This window comes from Bufo gargarizans, chromosome 2, assembly GCF_014858855.1.
Source record: "Bufo gargarizans isolate SCDJY-AF-19 chromosome 2, ASM1485885v1, whole genome shotgun sequence".
NCBI classification, from domain to species: Eukaryota; Metazoa; Chordata; class Amphibia; order Anura; family Bufonidae; genus Bufo; species Bufo gargarizans.
Window position 1 is genome coordinate 324,058,457 of NC_058081.1, and position 20,594 is coordinate 324,079,050.

At 44.9% G+C, this 20,594-nt stretch overlaps 1 protein-coding gene across 2 annotated transcripts in view; it reads left to right on the forward strand.

The window, feature by feature from the left end:
* The window catches only part of SRGAP1 (SLIT-ROBO Rho GTPase activating protein 1), a 234,171-nt gene that overhangs the window by 43,359 nt on the left and 170,218 nt on the right, over positions 1–20,594 (forward strand). For both annotated transcript variants that reach the window (XM_044280541.1, XM_044280542.1), the window contains exon 2: positions 19,438–19,633. In XM_044280541.1, coding sequence (XP_044136476.1) covers positions 19,438–19,633 — 196 coding nt within the window. The remainder of the gene's footprint in view (positions 1–19,437; positions 19,634–20,594) is intronic.

Here is a 20,594-nt window from a genome sequence, read left to right on the forward strand (position 1 = left end):
CTAAAATAATGTGTTACTGCAGAAGGACGATTGTGTACTGTGTGGATGTATAGGGTCCTTCAAAGCGAGAGGCCTTCTCCACTTTGGCTAATGGTTAGGGGTCCTGCATATTAACTTGGAATTGCCCTTTAGGGTACTTGACTGGTTTTCTAAATGAGGCATCCCCTTTAAGTATTACAGGGAACTCCTTACTGTGGGAATCAGGTGCTGCTCATTAGTTAGGATGATAATAAAGTGCAGCCTCAATAATGGGCACATCACTGTGGTTACCGCTAATTGCCGGGCAGCACCTGGACTTGCCACTTGAAACAAACGTGTCAGACGTGGCTCCCGATGCAAGAAATCGCAAACCCGATGTAAAGTATTCCTTTGAACTACAGATTGATAGACTATTAGGGTGCTATTACACATGCAGCTTGAGTCAAGGGTGCCAGACTTGGGCTGCCACTTGAAAGGTAGAGTCCAGGTGCGGCACAGCAGTGAGCGATAGCCACAGCTTAAAGGGACTCTGTCATCAGATTTGTGCCCTATAAGCTAAACATATGGCCATGTCGGTGCTAATAACATGAATCCTAAACTGCCCTTTATTAAACCTGCCTGATGCGCCGCAGACTCCTGGCAGCGGCTTCATTGAGCGAAGTGCGCATCAGGCCGGCGCTGCCAGGAGTCCGCAGCGCATCAGGCTGAGCCTAATGCGCAAGCGCAGGATCTGGCAGAGGGACGGGTGGATTGAGGAGGCGGCGCTGAGGTGAGGAAGGCGGCGCTGGGCACCAGACGGCGAGGGGTGCAGGCGGGCATACTGGATTAACGCAAAACCCCTTGGGCACCTTAGGTAGGTGAGTGACAGCTTATAAAAATCTGTTTTTTGGGCTAATGGAGCCACAAGCAGGTTTAATAAGGGCAGTTTAGGATTCATGTTATTAGCACCGACATGGCCATATGTTTAGCTTGTAGGGCACAAATCTGATGACAGAGTCCCTTTAAGCTGGACATGTAAGAGCGCCCTTAATGCAACATCTACTGCAGTTTGCTTTCTTTTAGTTCACTTGCTGTTACCCGTCTCCTTTTTAGCAAGTTTCCCTACTGCACTACTTCAGTGTGACAGCCCACATTATTCTTTAGAAGTCCATGTAGAATGGTGTGATCTGTATTATGGTAATCCCTTGAACCAGTCTGTTTCTATAAATTATTTATACAGGGAAAAAAATTGACGTTTACCTGCAAAGGACAAGCTTTGGAAACTGAGAAAAACAAGTTACAAAATAAGTTGATAATGGAATCCCTGCTGATTGGCAAATTTTGGTGAAAAGATCATTTTGATATCCATTGTACAGCGTAGCCCGCCTCCAATATCTTCAAATTAAACTGCCTAATAGTTAATCTGTTGTCCATTTCAACCAATCAGAACTCAGCTTTAATTTTTTTTAAGAGCCCTGTAGGACCTGAAAGCTGAGCTCTGATTGGTTGCTTTGGGTAACTAAGACAGATTTACTATTAGGCAGTTTGATTTGGAGATATTGGAGGCGGGCTACCTTTCGTGGGCCACCCTGTATAATTTTTTTTTGAAGTTAAATAATTTGAAATTGAAAATGGACTATAGTAGCTACAATATGTGCAGAGAGTGACTATGAGGTTGTGCTGGGGCAGCCATTCAGAATAGGGTCATGGAGAATGGGTCCACCCCTGTGACTCTCCCTCTTGGAACTCTGTGGCCTCCTGATTTTGTTCTTGGGGAGAAAAGCCACCACCAGAGGAGTCTGCCAGTGGCTTCCTCTCTCTTACCTACCAAGAACACATGCAGGAATGTAAATGGATGTCTAATAGCTATATCATGGCTGATTTATATGTTCTGACCTGCAGCCATTCCTTCCCAACAATTGGCTGCTCATTCAGTGGAGGCGAAGCGTTACATTTACATGCAGCAATCTCAACCACAAGATAAGGGATGGCTACTGCCATCACTCGTCCTCATACAGCTGCATTGTTTCTGGGCAGCAGAGCGTTTGTACAGCACAACCTGCTGCCCAGGAATAATAATTTACTTGTCTGCATCAAGAACTGCTGAGCGTTTTTCATCGGGTGATCGGCTGCACTGGCAGATTATCGTGAACGACCGCCCGGACATCAGGCAGTGTAAAAAGTGCCTTTAGGGCTCCTTCACACTTGCGGCTGGACGGATCCGGCAGGCTGGTCTCCCTGTCGGATCCGTCCTTCCGCTGTTTCGCCGGACCGCAGCTCCGTCCCCATTGACTATAATAGGGAAGGGGGCTGAGCTCCGGCGGTGCACGGCGAAAGCCGTCGGACTAAAAAGTCCTGCATGTCCGACTTTTTAGTCCGGCGGCTTTCGCCGTGCTGCGCCGGAGCTCAGCCCCCGTCCCCATTATAGTCACTGGGAACGGAGCGGCGGTCCGGCGAAACAGCGGAAGGACGGATCCGACAGGGAGACCAGCCTGCCGGATCCGTCCTGCCGCAAGTGTGAAGGAGCCCTTAGTCATGATTTATACAGTATCTCACAAATGTGAGTACACCCCTTACATTTTTGTAAATATTTTATTATATCTTGTCATGGAACAGCACTGAAGATATGACACTTTGATACAATATAAAGTAGTCAGTGTACAGCTTGTATAACAGTGCCACACAGCCATTAATTTCTAAACCACTGGCAACAAACGTGAGTACACCCCTAATTGAAAATGGCCAAATTGTGCTCAATTAGCCATTTTCCCTGCCCGGTGTCATGTGACTCGTTAGTGTTACACGGTCTCAGGTGTGAATGGGGAGCAGCTGTGTTAAATTTGGTGTTATTGCTCTCACACACTCACATACTGGTCACTGGAAGTTCAACATGGCACCTCACGGCAAAGAACTCTCTGAGGATCTGAAAAAAAAGGATTGTTGCTCTACATAAAGATGGCCTAGGCTATAAGAAGACGTGCTGCGGCTTAGTTTCAGGATGTTGGCAAAGACCATACAGTGGTTTAACAAGATAGGTTCCACTCAGAACAGGCCTTGCCATGGTCAACCAAAGAAGTTGAGTGCACGTGCTCAGCGTCATATCCAGAGGTCGTATGAGTGCTGCCAGCATTGCCGCAGAGGTTAAAGGGGTGAGGGGGGTCAGCCTGTCAGTGCTCAGACCATACGCCGCACACTGCATCAAATTGGTCTGCATGGCTGTCATCCCAGAAGGAAACCTTTTCTAAAGATAATGAACAAGAAAGCCCACAAACTGTTTTCTGAAGACAAACAGGCTAAGGTCATGGATTACTGGAACAATGCCCTGTAGTCTGATGAGACCAAGATAAACTTATTTGGTTCAGATGGGGTCGAGCGTGTGTGGCAGCAACCAGGTGAGGAGTACAAAGACAAGTGTGTCTTGGCTACAGTCAAGCATGGTGGTGGGAGTGTCATGGTTTAGGGCTATATGAGTGCTGCTGACTGTAGGAAGCTACAGTTATAATGAGGGAACCATGAATGCCAACATGTACTGTGACATACTGAAGCAGAGCATGGTCCAACATGATAACAACACACCTCCAAAACGATCACTGCCTTGCTAAAGAAACTGAGGATAAAGTTGCTGGACTGGCCAAGCATGTCTCCAGACCTAAACCCTATTGAGCATCTGTGGGGCATCCGCAAATGGAAGGTGGAGGAGCACAAGGTCTCTAACTTCCACCAGCTCCGTGATGTCGTCATGGAGGAGTGGAAGAGATTCTGTGAAGCTCTGGTGACCTCCATACCGAAGAGAGTTAAGGCAATGCTGAAGAATAATGGTGGCCGCACAAAATATTGACACTTTTGGCACAATTTAGTGGCTGTGTGTTGAGTTATTTTGAGGGCACACCACACTGTGAGGGTACTTTCACACTTGCGTTTTTCTTTTCCGGCATAGAGTTCCGTTACAGGGGCTCTATACCGGAAAATAACTGATCAGGCATATCCCCATGCATTCTGAATGGAGAGTAATCCGTTCAGTTTGCATCAGGATGTCTTCAGTTCAGTCGTTTTGACTGATCAGGCAAAAGAGAAAACCGTAGCATGCTACGGTTTTATCTCCGGCGAAAAAAACTGAAGACTTGCCTGAATGCCGGATCCGGCATTTTTTTCCATAGGAATGTATTAGTGCCGGATCCGGCATTCAAAATACCGGAATGCCGGATCCGTCCTTCCGGTCTGCGCATGCGCAGACCTTTAAAAATGAAAAAAAAAAAAAAAAACTGATCCGTTTTGCCTGATGACACCGGAAAAACGGATCCGGTATTGCAATGCATTTTTCTGACTGATCAGGATCCTGATCAGTCTGAAAAATGCCTGATCAGTCAGAAAAAATGACATCCGTTTGCATACAGTTTGCCTGATCAGGCAGTCAGTTCAGGCAACGGAACTGCCTGCCGGAATCAAGCAACGCAAGTGTGAAAGTACCCTTATACAAGCTGTACACTGACTACTTTACATTGTATCAACGTGGCAGATCTTCAGTGCTGTCCCATGAAAAGATATAAAATATTTACAAAAATGTGAGGGGTGTACTCACTTTTGTGAGATACTGTATATGTCAGTTCATCCATGGATGCTTGCTCTTGTGCAACTTTTCTTTTTGGCATTAGTGATAACCACTTCCATATACACTCACCTAAAGAATTATTAGGAACACCTGTTCTATTTCTCATTAATGCGATTATCTAGTCAACCAATCACATGGCAGTTGCTTCAATGCATGTAGGGTTGTGGTCCTGGTCAAGACAATCTCCTGAACTCCAAACTGAATGTCAGAATGGGAAAGAAAGGTGATTTAAGCAATTTTGAGCGTGGCATGGTTGTTGGTGCCAGACGGGCCGGTCTGAGTATTTCACAATCTGCTCAGTAATGGGATTTTCACGCACAACCATTTCTAGGGTTTACAAAGAATGGTGTGAAAAAGGAAAAACATCCAGTATGCGGCAGTCCTGTGGGCGAAAATGCCTTGTTGATGCTAGAGGTCAGAGGAGAATGGGCCGACTGATTCAAGCTGATAGAAGAGCAACGTTGACTGAAATAACCACTCGTTACAACTGAGGTATGCAGCAAAGCATTTGTGAAGCCACAACACGCACAACCTTGAGGCGGATGGGCTACAAAAGTAGAAGCCCCCCCGGGTACCACTCATCTCCACTACAAATAGGAAAAAGAGGCTACAATTTGCACAAGCTCACCAAAATTGGACTGTTGAAGACTGGAAAAATGTTGCCTGGTCTGATGAGTCTCTATTTCTGTTGAGACATTCAAATGGTAGAGTCCGAATTTGGCGTCAACAGAATGAGAACATGTATCCATCATGCCTTGTTACCACTGTGCATGCTGGTGGTGGTGGTGGTGTAATGGTGTGGGGGAGGTTTTCTGGGCCCACTTTAGGCCCCTTAGTGCCAATTGGCCATTGTTTAAATGCCACAGGCTTTCTGACCATGTCCATCCCTTCATGACCACCATGTACCCATCCTCTGATGGCTACTTCCAGCAGGATAATGCACCATGTCACAAAGCTTGAATCATTTCAAATTGGTTTCTTGAACATGACAATGAGTTCACTGTACTAAAATGGCCCCCCACAGTCACCATATCTCAACCCAATAGAACATCTTCGGGATGTGGTGGAACGGGAGCTTCGTGCCCTGGATGTGCATCCCTCAAATCTCCATCAACTGCAAGATGCTATCCTATCAATATGGGCCAACATTTCTAAAGAATGCTATCAGCACCTTGTTGAATCAATGCCACATAGAATTAAGGCAGTTCTGAAGGCAAAAGGGGGTCCAACACCGTATTAGTATGGTGTTCCTAATAATTCTTTAGGTGAGTGTATGTTGGCTGCTGCAGGGAAAAAGGTGGTCTTACATGCCAGTCATACTAGCAAATGGCCTACTTTGTATTTTGAATCAACCAGTAAGAGAGGGCCCCCTCCTTCTAAAGGGAGTTTGTCAGCAACATTTTACATATGTAATAACCCAGCATACTACCTGGTGGGGCTTGAATAGGGTATTTAAACGCTTCCATTATTGAATAAACCTATTGCTGCATCAGCCTGTAACTTGCTTTTAATCCAGTATACAAATGAGCTCCTAAGTGCACTGAGGGTGGGCACCTAGCCCTTCCGTGCAGCCAAGCTCTGCAGCTATACTGCTGACGCCCTTCTTTCCCATTGGTGCTTGACAGGCCCAGGTGTCTGAATTCTGCGCATGCCTCGCCCTGTAATCTTGTCCTGCGCCGTGCATTACAACCTCAGCACCGTCGCAGTACATGACCTGCTGCCATCCCAGTTTACTAGGAACTGAAAGGCGTGTGGTTACAGTGCGAGGCGACAGCAGAATTCAGACACCTGGCATTGTCAGTCACCAATAGGAGAGGCTTCAACAGTACAGCGGCAGAGCCCATGGGCATCAAGCTCATCTGTATATTGGATTAAATGCAGTTTTTGGCTATCCAGCTATTTTTAATATTCTTGTCAAGCCCCACCAGGCATCATGCTGGGTTACATATGCAACATGTTGCTCACAGACTCCATTTGGAAGGCATATGGACAGGGCTTGTCATTGTGAGACAATTTTTATTTTATTTTTTTAATTAGGTATAAGAGAAATATTAGAAAGGAGTATGCCACTAAATAGACGTAATGGACTTTGAAAGGACTAGTATTTTTACCTATGGGCACTAGCATTTACTTTTTGAGTCTAGTTTCTCCATTATCTGCATTAGTGTAAGTGGATTTTGGATAAAGTTGTTTCATCTGCTTTATGTGCTTATTTGGCACAAGGTATTTTTATCTTTATCTGGTAATGTGAAGCCGTTCTCGTAAGTTGAGGAGGAATCGTGACATACAGTTGTTTTTTGCCTCTTTATTTGACCATAGGGATTTATAGTTTTACAGCTCATACCAGGAGTCTGTCCAGCTGTACAACTACCAGACGTAGATAAAACTGACTGAAAACACCTCGTCTATATGATTCATCTGTTCTTCTTTTTTTTTTCTTTCCGTTTTTCCCTGTTATGAGCAGCATTATGAATCTGTTCAACTTAAGTTACTTATCCATACCGTAGACATAATTTAACGGATTTTGTAGTGTTTAGATATCTTTATAGGGGTTTTCCAGCTTGTAGATTTACTTGAATGGGAGCTGACTTAAACCTGTATTGAGGGGCGGACTGGGAACTTAAAGTGGCCCTGGAAAAGAAAATTCTCAAAGTAGACCCATGTTGTAGGGGAGCAACACAAGTCAGCGGGTCAGCAATATCATAGCACAAAATACCGTCCCATCAGAACCATATGCCACAGTGTAGCACAATATACTGTCCCAAAAGCTGTCCCTCTGTGGTAGCCATCAATAGTTGCATTTACTGTCCTCCTCCTCCTCCAGTTGTCTCTGATTAAGAAATAGGGCAGGGGGCGTAACAGGTGAGGTTTGATCCACAGCAGTTGAATTCACGGCAGTGCGGTTGCTAGCTGGGTATATGAGTACCTGATTCTCACAGCGTTAATTATTGCTGAGAGCTCATTATGTACCTGGTCAGCGGCAGAGAGGAGGACTCGGCCCACTGGGAAATGTCCCTGTAAGGTCTAGGGCCAATCCGCCCCTGCATGTATTACACAGGCCGATTGAGCAAGCAATTGTTGGGAGGGAAGAGCTTCCTACTGGCAATCACCTGCTAGCTAGTGGAGGAGACTACTGCTATTACATGCAGCGATCTCCTCTCCAGCAAGGGGAGGAGCGATAACTCTATGCCATCATTCGTTCCCATGCTGTATAGTGGTTTGCCAGCGTCAGATCGTAATTAAACATCATGATCTGTCACTGCCAAACCATTTTTAAGTGTGCTTAAAAATCACAATTGCCTGATGAACGAGCGACTACTTGTTATCATCTGCCGAAAAATCGGCAGGTGTACTACGGCCTTTACAGTACACTGCTGTTATGTTTCTGGCATTGGTCAGCACAACTGATTGGTGGATCTGCCAGGTGTGTGATCCCTACTGATCCATTATCGATAACCTACTGTATCCTACACTGCCGCCTACATTTGGAAGATAATTCTTCCAAAAAGGTCAACAGTTAATTGCCCAGATGAGGGATGAGCGAATCGACTTTGGATGAAACATCCGATGTCGAGTCGCATAATACTTCATTTGAATACTGTATAAAGCGAGCTCTCTGTACAGTATTAGAATGTATTGGCTCCTATGAGCCGAAGTTATTACTTTGCGAAGTCTCGCGAGACTTCACATAATAACTTTATAAATTAATTTCTATGTAAAACAACATTTCCAAGTTTGGGAAATATTTTTTTTTACAGTACAAATTAATTTATGAAGTTATTGCGCGAAGTCTCGCGAGACTTCGCAAAGCAATAACTTCGGCTCAACTGAGTCAATATATTCTAATACTGTACAGAGCTCCTGCTCCGTACAGTATTATAAAGAAGTTTTATGCGAATAGACTTCAGACGTTTCATCCCTAGTTTAGACGTATGAACGTACACTCGTGATAAAAAGATGACCTCAACTTACAGGGGCATTCCCATCTCAGCCAGGATGCCATGAGTAACAAACAACCATGGGGCTGTGTTTCGCTGTTTCCTTAGCTCTGGCTCCCCCGTGAATGGCTGGGATGGGAATACCCCTTTAATCATGATTGTTTTCTTGCTCTCTGTGTTTATATTTGAACGTTACTGGTACTGATCTTTACTCATCTCGACTTTTGTAAAGTCTTCAGACCCTTTCACTGTTTTCACATTTTTTGTTGCAGCCTTTTGCTAAAATAAAATTTCAAAAAAAATAATGTTTCCCCCCCCATCATTCTGCACTCAATACCCCATAATGAGAAAGTGAAAAGAAAATTTTAGAAATGTTTGAAAGTGTATTAAAAAGGAAAAACTACAATTTAGCATGAATCCTTTGCTATGACACTTGAGATTTAGCTCTGGAGGCTCTCCTATTTCTCTTGATCATCTTTGGGATGCTTCTACACCATGTTTGGAGACCACCTGTGGTAAATTCAGGTCATTAGACATGATTTGGAAAGACACATGCCTGTCTTTGTCTCCAGGTGACAATGCATATCAGAGCAAAAACCAAGCCATGAGGAGGAAGGAACTGCTGGTAGAGACCAGGATTATGATCCCTACAATAAAGCATGGTGGTGGCAGCAGGGGGTAGTTGTCAGTGGCTGGGACAGGGAGACTGGGCAGAGTTGAGGGAAAGCTGAATGGAGCAAAGTACAGAAAAATTCTTAAAGGGGTTGACTGCTTTTGTAATATTGCTAACATATCTTCAGTAACTAGGAAGGAGCCGTCCCATTGAAGTGAATGGGGACAGTGGAGTTGTTTGCCGCTGCAGTGTCAACAGCGAGCAGGTAAATAGTGAGAACACATCACTCGCATGAGCAATGCGGTCTCTTCAAACAGCTGATCAGTGGGGATGTCGGCACTCGGGTCCCCGCAGATCTGATATTGGTTACCTATCCTGAGGCTAGTTCATTAATATTACGGAAGTGGCAAACCCTTTAATGAAAACCTGACCCACTGCTATTTGGACCTCATACTGAGCCGAACGTTCACCTTTTAAAAAGACAATGACCCTAAGCACAAAGACAACACAGCACTGTAATGGCTTAGGGACAACTCTGAGAATGTCCTTGAGTGGCCCAGCCAGAGCCCTAACTTGAAGCCAATAGAGATACCTGAAAATGGGTGTCCACTGACGTAGGGGTGGGCGATATGGCCTAAAATCTATATTGCGATATAATTTTAAGCATGTGCGATATGCGATATATATTGCGATATATTGTTTTCTATATTGTGGGGGGGGGTGTTTAAATTTTATTTATTTTTTACTTTTTATTTATTAACTATTGGCCTCCTTAAGGGCTAGAACCCTTGTCATATTCACCCTAATAGAGCTCTATTAGGGTGAATAGGACTTTACACTCTCCCTGCTGCCCTGTGCATAGTGCACACAACAGCAGGGAGCTGACCATGGCGGCAGCCTCTGATCTGCCCCCCCCCCAGCCTCTGATCTGCCCCCCCCCAGCCTCTGATCTGCCCCCCCCCCAGCCTCTGATCTGCCCCCCCCCCAGCCTCTGATCTGCCCCCCCCAGCCTCTGATCTGCCCCCCCCCAGCCTCTGATCTGCCCCCCCCAGCCTCTGATCTGCCCCCCTTCCCCAGCCTCTGATCTGCCCCCCTTCCCCAGCCTCTGATCTGCCCCCCTTCCCCAGCCTCTGATCTGCCCCCCTTCCCCAGCCTCTGATCTGCCCCCCTTCCCCAGCCTCTGATCTGCCCCCCTTCCCCAGCCTCTGATCTGCCCCCCTTCCCCAGCCTCTGATCTGCCCCCCTTCCCCAGCCTCTGATCTGCCCCCCTTCCCCAGCCTCTGATCTGCCCCCCTTCCCCAGCCTCTGATCTGCCCCCCTTCCCCAGCCTCTGATCTGCCCCCCTTCCCCAGCCTCTGATCTGCCCCCCTTCCCCAGCCTCTGATCTGCCCCCTTCCCCAGCCTCTGATCTGCCCCCCTTCCCCAGCCTCTGATCTGCCCCCCTTCCCCAGCCTCTGATCTTCTCCCCAGCCTCTGATCTGCCCCCCTTCCCCAGCCTCTGATCTGCCTCCCTTCCCCAACCTCTGATCTGCCCCCTCTGGTAACGCAAACCCCCCCTCCCTCCCTCCCCAGTATTAATCATTGGTGGCAGTGGCCACAGGGTCCCCCTCCCCATCATTGGTGGCAGTTTGCAGTTCCGATCGGAGCCCCAGCAGTGTAATGCTGGGGCTCCGATCGGTTACCATGGCAGCCAGGAGTCACGCTGCTGAAGTCCTGGCTGCCATGGTATGTTAGTGAGCAGAGAGCAGCGCATTATACTCACGTGCGCTGTGGCCGCCGGTCGCTCCTTCTCATAGGTCTGTGCGGCGCATTGCTAATGCTGTAAGCATTAGCTATCCGCCGCACAGACAGAAGAAGGAGCGACCGCCGGCCACAGCGCACGTGAGTATAATGCGCTGCTCTCTGCTCACTAACATACCACGGCAGCCAGGACTTCAGCAGCGTGACTCCTGGCTGCCATGGTAACCGATCGGAGCCCCAGCATTACACTGCTGGGGCTCCGATCGGAACTGCAAACTGCCACCAATGATGGGTGGGAGGAGGGGGACCCTGAGGGATATGGCCGGCACATTCATTGGTAGTGCAGTGGCCACAGTCCCTCCCCTCCTCCTCCTCGGTCCTCATTGGTGTTCAGCGGCAGCCGCGCACAGTGGGGAGGGAGGGACTCCCTCCTCCTTCCTCCTCCCTCCGCTGTGCCGGCCGGCTCAGAACATGGTGCGCGCGATCATATCGCGGTCCGGCGATATAGGCGATATGGCGAAAATCCATATCGTGGCCCAAATTCATATCGCCTATATCGCCTATATCGCCCACCCCTACACTGACGGTCCCCATCCAACCTGACAGCTTGGGAGGATCTGCAGAGAAGAATTACAGAAAATCTTCAAATCCAGGTGTGCAAACCTTGTGGCATCATACCCAAGAAGACCGGAGACTGTAATTGCTGCTCAGCGTGTTTTAACTGAAGGTTTTTTTAATACGTATAGCAATGCAATATTTAGTTTCTGCTACTGTAGCAGCAACTGTTCATGCACCGTTACACTTCTGAGTAGCAACACATGAACAGTCGCGTCTCTGGAAGACCCCAATGCTCTTTTGGCCTAAAAAACGATTTTTATATAAATATTTTTTATTTTTTTTACCTTGGGGCATAAAAAGAAAATAAATTGAGGGATTGGTCCTTCCACATTTACCAAGACAACTTAGCAGTTTGCATAGCCATTCACTTATTTCTTGGCCTGACTTTTCATTGCTTTTCGTCATTGTTAGAAAAGACCTTTGGCTAAAAGTCATTAGTGCACGTATTGTAAACTTGGCCGTTTTTTGCTGATCGCTTTGTGTTTGTTTGAATTTCTCTCTGCTTCTTGTGCTCCAGCAGCTGTAGTATTCCCAGAAGCCCCAGTCATAACATCGCTTTTGGAAATATCAACACACACAGTATTATCTGTAGACTCTCAGAACTTTTTAGAATTGTCTTTTGGTATTTCACAGTAATGCTGGTATTGTTTGTATATTTTTAGCTTTAAACTTTTATGTTTAAACTATTATATGGAGGTCAGATAAGGACACAGAGGTTGAGATGGCATTTTACATAATTTTTTTCTAGACATAAAATAAACATGACTTTTTTTGGACTTATTGTATAAGAGCTTAAAGGGGTTGTCTGTGTGTTTTAATGGTCTACTTTCACACTGGCGTTTTGGCTTTCCGTTTGTGAGATCCGTTCAGGGCTCTCACAAACGGTCCTAAATGGATCCGTTTTGACCTAGTGCATTCTGAATGGAAAAGGATCCGCTCAGAATGCATCAGTTTGCCTCCGATCAGTCTCCATTCCGCTCTGGAGGCGGACACCAAAACGCTGCCTGCAGCATTTTGGTGTCTGTCTGACGAAACTGAGCCAAAACTGATCCGTTCTGAGACACAATGTAAGTCAATGGGGACGGATCCATTTTCTATGACAATCTGGCACAATTGTGTTCAAGACGGATCCGTCTTGACAATGTTAAAGATGATGCAAACTGATCCATTCTGAACGGATGCAGATGGTTGTATTATCTGAACGGATCCATCTGTGCAGATCCATGACTGATCCGTACCAAACACAAGTGTGAAAGTAGCCATACTGATGACCTATCCTTATTATCTAATTGGTGGGGTCCGATGCCCAAAACCCCCGCCGATCAGCTGTTTGAAGAGACTATAGCGCTACATGAGCTGCAGCCTCTTCCCAGACCAGTGATATGTTCATCGGTCACATGAGCTAGGCGCAGCTCAGTCCCATTTTGGTGAATGGGGCTAAGCTGCAATACCAAGCACAGCTGATATCCAATGGACAGCACTATGCTTTTTAAGCTGCGAAGAGGCCGTAACATTCGCGGGACGCCACAGCCTCTTTAAACAGCTGTTTGGCAGGGGTGTCGGGTGTGGGATCCCCACCGATCACATACTGATGACCTTTCCTGAGAAAGTCATCAGTATTAAACACTGACAACCCCTTTAAGTGGAAAATCATGTCACTTACTAGTTTTATTCATTTGCTATTTTACCCCTATCGTTCCACTGAAAAGGTGCTATTTATGATGTAAACTAATAGACTTTGGGTCTCCCCCACTGTATCTCTGGAAGTCCCATAGAGAATGGAGCAGCATCTTGGTTACTCAACCTCCCACTACATTCATTTGGGGGGAACAAGACCCATGTTATCTTGATCGGTGGGTTTTCCAGCAGAAGAACTCCCACCAGTCAGATGCTTATCCCTGTCCTGTGGATAGGGGATAAGTTAAAGGGGTTATCCAAGACTATAAAAATCTCCCCCATACGCCTGGGTGCCTCACAATAAATACGTATACTTACTTGGCTGCCTGCTCTACTCATGGTCCCCGCACCGCTGCTGCAGCTTCTCCCCGTATGCGGTTAAAAAACATCCACTGTATGGAGGCTCGTCCCTGTCCCCGCCTGCCATTGGCTGCTCTCCCTCTTACTTTCCATCTGGATTTGTGTAGTGAGCGCATAGCATCCGGACTGAATCCTGGCCCATTCATTTCACTGGGTCTGTGCACATGAGCGTTGTTTTTCACACAGATGTAGATTGTTATTTTTCATGCACGTGAAAGATGCATGCTTTAGGCCCCTTTCACACGGGCGTTGCGGGAACACCCACGATTTTTCCGCGCTAGTGCAAAACATTGTAATGTGATTTGCACTCGCGTGACAAAAATCGCGCGTGTTTGGTACCCAAACTTCTTCACAGAAGTTCAGGCTTGGGATCGGTGTTCTGTAGATTGTATTATTTTCCCTTATAACATGGTTATAAAGGGAAAATAATAGCATTCTGAATACAGAATGCATAGTAAAATAGCGCTGGAGGGGTTAAAAAATAATAATTTAACTCACCTTAGTCCACTTGCTCGCATAGCCGGCATCTCCTTCTATCTTCATCATAGCTTTGTGTAGCAACAAAGATCTTGTGATGGATCATGTGATGACCGGAGTGACGTCACCAAAGGTCCTTGTTGCTACACAGAGCTAAGATCAAGACAGAAGGAGAAGCCGGGCTGCGCGAGCCAGTGGATTAAGGTGAGTTAAATTATCATATTTTTTTATTTTTAACCCCTCCAGCGCTGTATTCAGAATGCTATTATTTTCCCTTATAACCATGTTATAAGGGAAAATAATAATGATCGGGTCTCCATCCCGATCGTCTCCTAGCAACCGTGTGTGAAAATTGCACCGCATCCGCACTTGCTTGCGGATGCTTGCGATTTTCACGCAACCCCATTCCCTTCTTCTATGGAGCCTGCGTTGCGTGAAAAACGCACAAAGAGGAGCATGCTGCGATTTTCACGCAACGCACAAGTGATGCGTGAAAATCACCGCTCATGTGAACAGCCCCATAGAAATGAATGGGTCAGGATTCAGTGCGGGTGCAATGCGTTCACATCACGCATTGCAGCCTCGCGGAATACTTGCCCGTGCGAAAGGGGCTTTACAGACGGGGGAAAAATGCACACACTGAACGCAATCGCAGAAAAACTGAACTTTTGTGCACCATCAGTTCTTCCCTGAACAGATCCTTACACAATCAATATCGCTCGTGTGAAAGAGGCCCTAGCGGTTTATTCCCAAATTGTATGTGCTCATGTTCTTTAGGCATTATCAAAGTTTGTCAGAATTTTAAAATCAACCTAATTTTTATACTGCAGCTGCATTAGAACAGAGAAATGGAAGCATGACAGTGTTATGTAGAAGATTTTACTCAGGGAAAGCTGCCAAGGCTAGAGACACTTGGAAACAAATTAACATATGCGGACAATGAGGGGAGAATCTTAGGTCTTTCAACTCTCTAGACAAAATCTCCCAAATTATGGAGACCATCACTGTGGGCAATTTAGGAAGTCGGCTTAATTAAAGTCCTTCTAATGAGGTTTGTCTTAAAGGTCCCTTTACATGTGACTACAGAGCAGCAGATTACCAAGAAGGAAGTGCTCACTGGTGGAGGAGACTGGTGCATCTACATGCAGCGATCTATTTCACAGCATGGGGAGGAGCGATCGCTAATCACATTGCTCTTCCCCACAGTGACTAGTTGTTTGCTGATGTGTTTGCACCGCACAATCTGCTGCAAGCAAATGACAATTTTTGTGTCTGCACAAACGATCGGATTACCCGATGAATGAGCGTTTCGAGTAATCGGCAGTACATTTGCAGTGCTAGATAATCGATAACGCATGTTCATAGGATTATCTTTAAGATGCTCGGCTTGTGTAAAGGGTCCTTTAATTCAATCAGGTTGGCATGCGTCAGTAGTTGTTTCACTTTTGGGGGATAAAAGGTACACAAAGAAGGAAGGAGTGGTAGATTGGACTTCTACTAGACCTTAAATAGTAAAAGGCAAAGAACAAGAAAAGGTGAGAGGAACCAATCGTGGATTACAACTGTTTGGAAGGAAAGTCAATGGGGAGGACTAATGTGGGTGCTCATAATAATAATAATAATAATAATAATTTTAAAGCTTAATTAATTCATTGGCACTGTACATCCAGCCGGGGTTACACAAATATAAAAATACAATAAACTATTAACAGACTGGTACAGAGGGGTAGAGGACCCTACCCACAAGAGCTTACAATCTATAAAATCTCATATACATTAGTCGGAGATACTTTTGAACCATTGATGGTGGCTCATTCGTTGACCTCTGATAGGCTACAAGGCTTGCTTTGTCCCATTCAACATGTAGTGAAATGTCACTGTACTTCCAGATGGGTATGTGGTTTCTAGGGTTGTATTTACATGCTGCAGATCTGTTGCAGAAATTTCAGTGACCCATCCAAAATGAACAGATTTTATATTGCTGACAGCTACATGGATTTTTGTGGCTTGTAAACTTACTTTTCAGAAGGAGGATGGAGGTCTTGGCTTACAGGCCAGGTTGTAATACAAACAAAGACTCACATTTCCTGTATCTTTTTCATATATTAAAAGAAGAAAACTCTGAAAGCTATTGAGGCAATGTGATTTAGAGGTTGGCATCTTTTAGTACATTGAATAGCATGGTAGAAAATATTACAATGAGAGAACATCAGCATCCCGTCGAGCTGTTCATTAACTGCACAGTGTGCATCCCTTTGTGTCTTATAAGACAAACAGTAATTTTCAGATCTGTGTGCGGGGAAACATGGAGACCTTGACTACTTTCCGCTGGGCATTTCAAATGTCATGGGTAGTACTTTAAATTATCTGTTTGAAATATTACAGGCTTCTTGCATTTCCTCAGCTCTCTCTTCTATATGCTTGGGGAAAACTTCTTTGACTTTCATAAACCTTTCTGCCGTACAATCTCACAATTATAATCTTGAGATAGGTTTGAAAATTCCCATACCAGTTTATTTTCTGTAGGCTAAAGTATTTGTGTGTTGTCACTTATAGCTTTTTGTGGCACTTTTTGATGCAGTTTTTTGAGCCTAAGCCAGGAACAGATAACGCAAGAATGAGAAGAATAAGTCCTTCCTTTTATATTTCTCATTCCCTTCCAACCCACTTCTAGCTTTAGCTTAAAAAACTGCATTAACAACTGCCACAAAAATATTTTAATACTGATGACATATCCTCAGAACCATTCATAAATGTTTCAGCTAATAAAATGTCATCCTACTTATCCTGCATGGAGAAACTTAGTCTTTTTTGAATCATCAAGGGGAAACGTGAGGTATGGACGAGATTAGCGGCTCATACACACACTGTGCTCGGTCGGGGAAGCATGACCTGTGCGTCGTGAGTACTGTGCAACAGACCTGTGGTTAGATAGCAGCTCACTGTATCTTAAATCACTATGATACCGTAAGTTCTGGTCAAAGGAGCCATCTTAAATATGGGAGATGTAGCCGATAAATGGGTTGTGCTTCCCGGACTGAGCATCTTCATTTGCATGAGCCCTAAAGATACTCTCTACCTTGTCTTTCCTTTTTCACAATGTGTCAAAAAAGGAAATGCATAGGGGCTGTAAGTTTTAGGGTCTAGAGAGGGTCATATCTGCTGAGCAGCACATATTATACATACGATGATCTATTGAGGCGAGCATTTCTGAAGGTTTAGCACTAGGAGATTTAGGCTCATACAGTTCTACTTACAAATATTCTTCCATTCTTAGTTTATTAGCATGTCTTCTATCGGCGAAGCGGCTGCTTGGGGGCCCGAAATCCGACGTGGGTCCACGCAGGAGGAGGACTGAAAGATTTTATTGACAGTCCTCCATCAACAGTATTATACAATTACATTTTATATAGAGACCCTATAGCAGGCATGTCCAAACTGTGGCCCTCCAGCTGTTGCAAAACTACAACTCCCAGCATGCCCTAATAGCTGTAAGCTATCCCAGCATGCTGGAAGTTGCAGTTTTGCAACAGCTGGAGGGCCGCAATTTGGACATGCCTGCACTATAGGAAACGGACAGAGCCTCTGCCGGGCCTCGACTGAAAGAGCGATCTTAACAAGCCGCAGGAGTGGTGGTGGTGAAAAAACTGCTGGGAGGTGGAGGGCATTGAAAAATTTTGCTTTGGGGCCCAGTCCGTTCTAGTTACCCCTCTGTTTTCTATGATACATCGCTTTCTTACTGATTCTAATAAAGGCTACGTCTCACAGAGTAAAACACCTTTTCAATGGTTGCTCTTTAAACACAGGGAGAAAAATAAAACTTGAAGCAAAAAATAAAATAAAAAAAATACCTGCAGCGCCAAGGGGTTAACTTTGCATGGTTGTAGTGGTGGTATCTGCCAGAAGCACAGATTAGACTGTGACTGGTGTTGGGCTTTGTTTTTATTGATGAGCCTGTGATCTTTCTATCCTCGAATTGCCTTCCCCATTTTTTTTTTGTGTGTGTAGGCTTCTTAGAGCTTGTCCGTGTGCTTCCAGATATGGTCTGTCAGCCACCAAGATACTGTAGCACTTGGTAGTGAGACATGCATTTTCTGCTCTTGGAGGGTTTGTAGAATTTGTTTTTGGAAAGTAGACTGGCCTTCCATATTGCCGGTGAACTGCTTATTTTAGAAGCACACGCACTACATGTAAATTAACACATGCCACGTTGTCTGTGCCAGTTGGCGTATTAAGAAGGGGAAATCTGAATATGTAAGGGTTTTTTCTAAATACTTTTGAAGTCTATTGCGTGAACAGCTGTGATCCTGACAAGACAGTCAAGACTTGCTTCTTCTTGTCTGGGGGTAGAAATGCGTTTGCTATATTTTAGTGTATTATTAGGTGTTTGTGTGCAGATGATTTCTGTTTGTTTAAGATGTAATGTAAAACATTCAAGGTCAAATGGTTTGTGTAGCTGGCATTGCTTTGTACCAGGGCCACCCACTTCGGATGTCATTTTCTATGCTACAGCTAATCTTGTGTACCTTGCACTGTTAATACTTGGAATGCTCATTTACTCACCCTTGGTGGTTTCTGAGCATATGATGCAATGGTCTTGTGCTACATTCGGTCCATTTTTTTCAACGGATGTTTTTTTCACTGATATCTTTCTGAGAATCGGACGTTAAGGCTAGCGCAAAAATGATCCAGCAGGCTGTTCCAGTTGCTGGAGCAAAACGTAGATCCTCCAAAAATTCATATGATGTCTGTGTTGCATCTGTGGTTTATTTTTATTTGTTTTTTTAGCAAATCCATTGTAACAATGCCTATTCTTGTCCGCAAAACAGACAAGAATAGGACACGTTCTATCTTTCTTGCGGGACTGCGGAACAGACATGTCTACATTTTTTGCAACCCCATTAAAATGAATCCGCCCACATCCAATCCGCAAAAATGCAGATCGGATGGAGACCAAAAAACGGTTGTGTGAATAGGGCCTTAACGGGTCTTTCAAGGTTTAAATGTTAATAATCTATAGACATAGTAGATTATCAGTCAATGATCAGAGAAGGTCCAGCTCCTGGACGAGTGCTGTAGCCTGTTCAAAGTATACTGCAGCTTACATGGTATAATGCAGGGGGTCAGCAACTGTTGTGAAACTACAACTCCCAACATGCATACTTTCTCTGCTCTTCTCAGAACTCCCATAGGAATGAATGGAGAATGCTGGGAATTGTAGTTTCACAACAGCTGGAATGCCAAAGGTTGCTGACCCCTGGTATAGTGACTGTGCTTGGTATTACAATTCAGTCCCATTTACTTCAATGGGACAGAGCGGCACAAAGGCCATGTGACCAAGTAAGAGTATACATTGTGATCGGATGACCCAGCCTCCTGTGTTGGTCCACATGGTGGTGAACTTGGCGTTTGATGCGAGGATTCATATACATGTCTTTCTTTTGCAGAGATAAGAGCTCAGCTGGTTGAACAACAAAAATGCTTGGAGCAACAAACCGAGATGAGGGTTCAGCTCCTTCAGGACCTCCAGGACTTCTTCCGCAAGAAATCAGAAATTGAAATGGAGTATTCCCGGAATCTGGAAAAACTTGCAGAGAGATTCATGGCTAAGACAAGAAGTACAAAAGATCACCAACAATACAAGTAAGAGCTGTACCTATTAGTTCTTTACAAGGGATGTCACTTGTTTTATAGATGATATAAAAATGTAATGCAGATTAAATGGACTATAACTTGCCAAATATGTGGGGCCACAACTGATCACTAGAATGGGGGGTTCCTGAGCACGCTGTACTTTTGCCAAGTCTCTTCAGTCCGATAGACTTTGAGTGGCACATCAGTGTGCATGCCCAGTAACTCTGCTATAGTGATAAGGAATGGGGGATTTGGGACCCCTACTCTGTGATCATTTTAAATCCCAGCAGTGGGGTCCCCAGTGCTCATATATGTCTCGCCTATCCTGTGGATTTGTCATAAATGTCAATTTTATAGAAAATGTGTGTTTCTGACCAATAGAGGTTTCTCTATAGAGTATGGAATACTTGTCAATAGAAGTGGTCTTCTTCTGTCACATTGTAAAAGCTTCACTTCTGAGATTTTTTAGTTTTATCTGTTTCTGGAAAAGCTAGATAATAACGAGTATAATTGTCACTATGACTTCTACTAGGGTTCACCTCTAAAAGGCAAGTCAGTGACGAACCATTAGGGTCAGTTCACACAGTTTTTTGGCGCTGATTGTGGAGCATTTCTGCTTCAAGATCAAAAAATGCCTCAAAACGGCCTCCGATTCATTTCAGTGGGAAGTAGCACTTGCTGCTTTTTTTTACACATGTAAAAAAGAATCAGCACGTCTTATCTTTGGGCAGAATTGGCGCTGATTTTTCCCATTCAATGTAACAGAAAGCATAAAAAAAAACTTGATGTGTACACTTGTGTTTTGTTTTAGTTTTTTCAGGTGCATAAAAATCTGCTTGGATTCAGTGCTGTTTTTTTACACGTGTATTTTGAAAATCGCCATGTGAAATGACCCTGGGGGCAGTTACAGCGCCCGTTACCCAGAGTTTCAGAATCAGATTTATTAGATGAGAATGCCAGAATTTTGAGT